The 6,627-nt window shown below is 54.5% G+C and overlaps 1 protein-coding gene across 2 annotated transcripts in view; it reads left to right on the forward strand.

Annotated features, from left to right (window-relative positions):
- Positions 1–244: 244 nt before the first annotated feature.
- Positions 245–6,627, forward strand: part of LSM4 (LSM4 homolog, U6 small nuclear RNA and mRNA degradation associated) — a 16,768-nt gene continuing 10,385 nt past the window's right edge. For both annotated transcript variants that reach the window (XM_032267898.1, XM_032267899.1), the window contains exon 1: positions 245–507. In XM_032267898.1, coding sequence (XP_032123789.1) covers positions 505–507 — 3 coding nt within the window. In that variant the 5' untranslated portion in view covers positions 245–504. The remainder of the gene's footprint in view (positions 508–6,627) is intronic.

A 6,627-nucleotide genomic window follows, 5' to 3' on the forward strand; every position in this document is an offset into this window, starting at 1 on the left:
GCGTGGTCAGGATTCCAACCTACTAAATTATGTTCCCGGGATAATTACAGAATTAGAAAACTAGGAGTCCGAAGGGCGACCTCAGGGACGTCCCAATCAGCACGAGGCCTCACTCTCTCCCGACTGTAAACGAAAGGCATTAACTGGCTTTGCCCACAGCGTGGAGCCCAGGAGACAGACGGCTTCATCTGCGCATGCGCTTACCCACAATGCACCCCCCGCCAGGCCGCGTTGCTCCGCCCCCTTTTGCAGTACAAGCCGCGACGCTTTACGGCTCTCTTCCTCGTTCCTCCGGCGGGAATACGGCCCGCCCGCCCCTTTCGCCCAGTGGGCCCCGCCATGCTCGGCGTGGATTGGTTGGCAGCCCTTCGAGCCCCGTGCTGACTGGCTCGCGTGTCTGCCACTTTCTTTCAGCCTAGTGGCGCGCGGCGCTGCGACAAGCGCCGGGAGCGTGTGCGGCGGCGGTGGCGGAAGTGGCCGGTGATCCCGGTCCCCGCCGGCACCATGGTGAGGGCAGGGCATCGGCGGGGTCTTACCGGGAGGCGGGAGCCGCAGTCGTTGGGAGCCCTCCGGGCGGGCGCTGAGGGTTGGGTTGGCGCGAGGTGAACGTACAGTCCGAGCCTCGAGTCCCGTCCCCCAGCACGAGGCTGGGAAACCGAGGCCGGAGGCTGCAGATGGCTCTAGGACGTCTGTGAGATTTAGGGTTGCACGGACTTGCATCCATAGTACGGCGGGCTCGCTTTAGTTTTTCCCGTTTTGCAGGTGGGGAAACTGAGGTAAAAAAAGGTGGGGGCCCGCCAAATGCAGCAGAGAGTTTTTGGGCAGGAAAGGGGCCCCGAGTGCTTCAGGCCCGGTCTGACCTCCCAGATTGAAACTTAGAGTGCTGGGAAGTAGGGGGCCACTCTGAGTTGTGAAACTTAGCTTTAGAAATTTCAGAGCTTGCAAGATACATAAAATGCTAGCAGCACAGCCTCCTAGGTCTCTTGTTTTCTGGCTGAAAAGCAGGCCTGGTGCTGGGGTGTGGTCTTCTCCTTGGGTCACAGAGCATGTCATTCCAGGGGAAGGGGGCATTTTGAGCCGGGGATGGATGAAGTGCATCCTCCCAATACACAGAAGGAAAAACTGAGGCCCAGGTCTCTGCAGGGCCAGATGTTTGTGATTATGGAAGTTCTGGATCTGGGCCAGAGATTGCCGGTGTCCTCAATGTGCAGATCGGAAAACGAAGTCGGAGCTGGGAATTTCCTGGCCCATCAGCATCTGGCCCTTCTTTTTTCAGGGAGAGAAATCTAGGCCTTTGTTGAGGATGTGACTTCCAGACTCTGTGAGACAGTGGGAGATTTAGTAACCAGGAGGGGCCCACAGGGGTGGCTGCATCAGAGCTGAGGATTAGTGAGAGAGGGCTCCCTAAATCCTGGGGTCAGTGTGTAACCACCCAATGGGTTCACCTGGCCTGCTTCCTAGACAGAGGCGATTTATCAAGACAGGGGAATTGCAATGGAGAAAGAAATTCACACAGAGCCAGCTCTGCAGGAGACTGGAGTTTCACTCTTGTTGCCCAGGCTGGAGTGCAGTGGCACGATCTTGGCTCACTGCAACCTCTGCCTCCTGAGTTGAAGCATTTCTCCTGCCTCAGCCTCCTGAATAGCTGGGACTACAGGCACCAGCCACACCATGTGCGGCTAATTTTTTGTATTTTTAGTAGAGACAGGGTTTCACCATGTTGGCCAGGCTGGTCTGGAACCCCTGAACTCAGGTGATCCACACACCTCAGCCTCCCGAAAGTTCTGGGATTACAGGGTGAGCCACTGTACCCCGCCTAGGGGATCCGAGTTTTTAAAGATGATTTGGCAGTAGGGGCTCAGGAAGTGGGGGGTGCTGATTGGCTGGAGCTTCCTGAGGTTGGAGATGGGAGTCCTGGGGAGGTTGAAGTGAGATTTTCTTGCTGTCTTCTGTTCCTGGGTGGGATTCTGTCGTGGGTGGGATTGCGGGACTGGTTGAGCCAGATTACTCGTCTGGGTGGTGTCAGCTGATCCATCCAGTACGGGGTCTGCAAAACTATTTCAAGCACTGATCTTAGATTTTATAATAGTGATGTTATTCCCAGGAGCAATCTGGGGAGGTTCAGACTCTTGAGCCAGAGGCTTCGTGACCCCTAAACGATCATTTGTAATCTTGCAGCTTGTTAGTCCTCCAAAGGCAGACTGGTCCCCAGGCAAGAAGAGGGTGTTTTCGGGAAAGAGCTATTACCAATCTTGTCTCAGAGTCAAACTATAGACTAAATTTCTTCCCAAGGTTAGTTCGGCCTGTGCCCAGGAAAGAGCAAGGACAGCTTAAAGGTTATAAGCAAGATGGAGTCGCTTAGGTCTGATCTCTTTTCGCTGTCATAATTTCCTCAGTTACAATTTTTGCAAAGGCGGTTTCAAGTACAGCAATTCAGAGAAGGGAGCCCATCCCTCTCTGCTGTGTTCCTAGAGGGCAGAGTTGGAAGGATCCATCCTGTGATGAGTTTTGTGGAAGCAGGATCTTCATTTTTCTTCCCTCTATATTCCCACTGTGTAGAACGGTGCGTGGGCAAAGTATGAACTCATTCATTTCAGCCCGTCCCCACCTTCTGAACATCCAGAGTCCCCAAGTCCTGGCTGTCCAGGCGTTTCCTGGAGGAGTGGCCAAGAATGGACAAGGTGGGCCGGGTGAAGTGGCTCATGCAATCCCAACACTTTGGGAGGCCGGGGTGGGTGGATCGCCTGAGGTCGGGAGTTTGAGACCAGCCTGACCAACATGGAGACACCCGGTCTCTACTAAAAATACAAAATTAGGCCGGGCGCGGTGGCTCAAGCCTGTAATCCCAGCACTTTGGGAGGCCGAGGCGGGTGGATCACAAGGTCAAGAGATCGAGACCATCCTGGTCAACATGGTGAAACCCCGTCTCTACTAAAAATACTAAACATTAGCTGGGCATGGTGGTGCGTGCCTGTAATCCCAGCTACTCAGGAGGCTGAGGCAGGAGAATTGCCTGAACCCAGGAGGCGGAGGTTGCGGTGAGCCAAGATCGCGCCATTGCACTCCAGCCTGGGTAACAAGAGTGAAACTCCGTCTCAAAAAAAAAAAAAAAAAATACAAAATTAGCCAGGAGTGGTGGCGCGTGCCTATAATCCCAGCTACTCCGGAGGCTGAGGCAGGAGAATCACTTAAATCCAGGAAGTGGAGGTTGCAGTGAGCCAAGATTGTGCCATTGCACTCCAGCTTGGGCAATAAGAGTGAAACTCCGTCTCAGGGGAAAAAAAGGAATGGACAAGGCATCACGGGATACACACTTCCAGTTCCCTGTGGTCAGGGCAGTGCTAGGAGTGACCTGGGTTAGCAGCCAGGGAGGGCAGTCCTGGAAAGCTTCCGGAATTAGGAGCCACTGGGTTTAGTCCTCGTGGGTCTAAACCTGAGAGCCAGACTCCAGATGTTCCAAGAAAGCACAGAGAAAGGAATTCTCTTTTCTGAATTTTCTTGTGCTCTTCCCTGACCCAGGTGATGGGGCCGCTCCCATCACACTTGGCACTTTTTTCTTTTTCTGTTTCATTTTATTTGTTTTCTGAGACAGTCTCGCTCTGTTGCCCAGGCTGAAGTGCAGTGGCACAATCTCGGCTCACTGCAACCTCCACCTCTCTGAGAGAGCAATTCACCTGCCTCAGCCTCCCAAGTAGCTGAGATTACAGCCACGCGCCACCACACCTGGATAATTTTTGTATTTTCGGTAGAGATGGGGTTTCACCATGTTGGCCAGGCTAGTCTTGAACCCCTGACCGCAGGTGATCTGCCGCTTCTGCCTCCCAAAGTGTTGAGATTGCAGATGTGAGCCGCTGCGCTCTGCCAACTTTTTTTTTTTCTTTTTCTCTTTTGAGCTGAGATCTCACTCTGTCGTCCAGGCTGGAGTGCAGTGGCACATCACTGCAGCCTCAACCTCACCGGCTCAAGTGATCCTCCCACCTCAGCCTCCCAAAGTCCTGTGATTATAGCCGCAAGCCACTGTGCCCAGCCTCACTTGGCCCTTTGATGTATTCTTTTAAGTTTTTGAGGATCCACCCCTTCCTCTGACCTCATTCTCCAACAGGGTTTGGAGGTGAAGATGGAGGAGGAATCAAGACGTGTGGTCATGGCTCCAGGCCACAGCAGCTGTGGAGGGCCTGGGAGTCAGGCAGCTCCGTGTCTGGAAGTTACTTTTCCCATCTGTGCCACTCCTTTCCTTCCCTGTGGGGTGGGCCGAGTGTTCTGCCTGCCCCGTGTGACTCCCTGGGCGGTATGTGCGTTTCTCTTGTGTATTTATTCAGCAAATGTTTACCCAGTCCCTTTCCTGTGCCTGGCCTTGTGCTTGGTGCTAGACAAAGTCCACACCCACTTTGAGTGTTCCAGTCTAGCGAGGGACTCAGGTAATAAACAAGGTAATTAAAGACTGGCTGCATCCTATGATGGAAGTAAACACCCATGCCGCAGAGGGTGGCCATTAAGTGCCTGGCCGAAGGCGTGATTTCAGCAGCCACAGGAAGGTCTGGGGAAGGTCACCCCAGGCAGGGGCAGCAGCAGGAGCAAAGGTCAGGTGGCAGGAATGGGTGTGGCAGAGCCTCTCAGGCCAGGCTCTGTAGCCCCCCTGGGGAGTGTTGTGAGCGGGTCTGTGCCAACCTTATTTGTTTTGTTTTGTTTGAGGTAGAGTCTCGCCCTGTCGCCAGGCTGGAGTGCAGTGGTTCAATCTTGGCTCACTGCAACCTCCGCCTCCTGGGTTCAAGCGATTCTCCTGCTTCAGCCTCTAGAGTAGTTGGGGTTACAGGCGCACACCACCACACCAGCTGATTTTTCTATTTTTAGTAGAGATGGGGTTTCACCATGTTGGCCAGGCTGGTCTTGATCTCTTGACCTTGTGATCCACCCGCCTTGGCCTCCCCAAGTGCTGTGATTACAGGCAAGAGTCATGGTGCCCACCCACCAGCCCTATTTTTGTCTTAGATGTTCTTTCTCCTGTTTTTTGGACAGGGGACTCGGGTGACAGCCAAGGAGGCTGTGGGTCCCTCCGGGCTGCCCTGTCAGTAGCTGGGACCAGGTGGTGGCCCGAGAGGAGCTGTCACTGGCATGGAAGGTGTGTCTACAGGCCACCTCCTGACAGGAGGGCGTCTGCCTCTGTCCTTGGGCAGGTCCCTTCTGTTGTGGGCGCTAGCGCCTCTTCTGCATAGTGAGAGAGGGCCTTTAAGGGCTAGCCTGACCTCTGCCCCTTTCCCAGTGAACCGGGAAGAGATCCCAGGTCTCATTCCTGTTGCGGGCTGGAGAAAGAAAACAGGCTTGCCGAGGAAAACCCATGGCTTCTTCACAGTAAAGGGCCACCTGGGCATGGGCCCTGCGTGCCAATCTGTGGCTCCCGTGTTTTCTTTGTGGCTGGTGCCACCCAGTCAGACGCATGCCCAGCCGCCCACAGCCCTCCTCCCTGCCTCTCCGAGCAGCCGCCCCAGGGCCACGTGGCCCCTTCTTCCCTCTTATCTGGCTCTTCCAGGAAGCCGGTGCAGGAAGTGGGCTTGGGCCTGGCTTCCTGCTGGCACCAACCTCCCCTGGGCCGCTCTTCTCAGGAAGGGGCTGTGGGATGTAGGATTCCCTCCCCAACCCTTTCCTCTCATGGGGGAGCCACCCCGCCGGGGCTGAAGGCCATTTCCGGCCTCCATAGGGAGAGGCCTTGAAGTTCCCACCCCCTGGAGAAGCAGCCACCTTGTCATCACGGTGGTGGCTGGGGCGGGCCTCCCAGCAAAGGCTTCTGGGTCAGGGCCACCTGGAATTCCAGAGTCACCAGGACAAGGCAGGGTGAAGCCTCTGTCCCTTGAGGCACTGTCTTGTCATCAGGGCTCCTTGGTGCTGGGACCTTCCTTACAGCGGTACTAGAACAGACATGCTATAGGGCCCCCCACCCAGGCACAGCCCTGAGGCAGCCCCCAGTGTACGGGCTGAGTTTTATGTTTCCAAAATGAAAGTGTTGATTTTCCCCCCAGTAATAGAAGTACTACATATTTGACATAATAAAGACATTCAGTAATGATGGAAAAAATCTCGAAACCAGGTGTGGTGGCACATACCTATAGTTCCAGTTACTTGGGAGCTTGAGATGGGAGGACTGCCTGAGGCCAAGAGTTCAAGGCCAGCCTGGGCAATATAGCAAAACCCTGTCGCCACCAAAAAAAAAAAAAAAAAAACTTGAAAGTTCACCTTACCTGGTAACTTCCTGTTTTTGAAAACCCAGTTCACACTGGGTGCAGTGCCTCCTGCTGTTATCCCAGCGCTGCTGGACGCCAAAGTGAGAGGACTACGTGAGGTCAGAACTTCAAGACCAACCTGGCCAACATAATGAAACCCTTAAAAAATAGAAAAATTGCCGGGCATGGTGGCTCTCACCTGTAATCCCAGCACTTTGGGAGGCCGAGGTGGGCGGATCACAAGGTCAAGAGATCGAGACCATCCTGGCCCACATGGTGAAACCCCGTCTCTACTAAAAACACAAAAATTAGCTGGGCATGGTGGCGCGTGCCTGTAGTCCCAGCTACTCGGGAGGCTGAGGCAGGAGAATTGCTTGAACCTGGGAGGCGGAGGTTGCCGTGAGCCAAGATC

The sequence above is a fragment of the Sapajus apella genome, unplaced genomic scaffold, assembly GCF_009761245.1.
Source record: "Sapajus apella isolate SASKATOON/1434 unplaced genomic scaffold, GSC_monkey_1.0 scaffold173, whole genome shotgun sequence".
Lineage (NCBI taxonomy): Eukaryota > Metazoa > Chordata > Mammalia > Primates > Cebidae > Sapajus > Sapajus apella.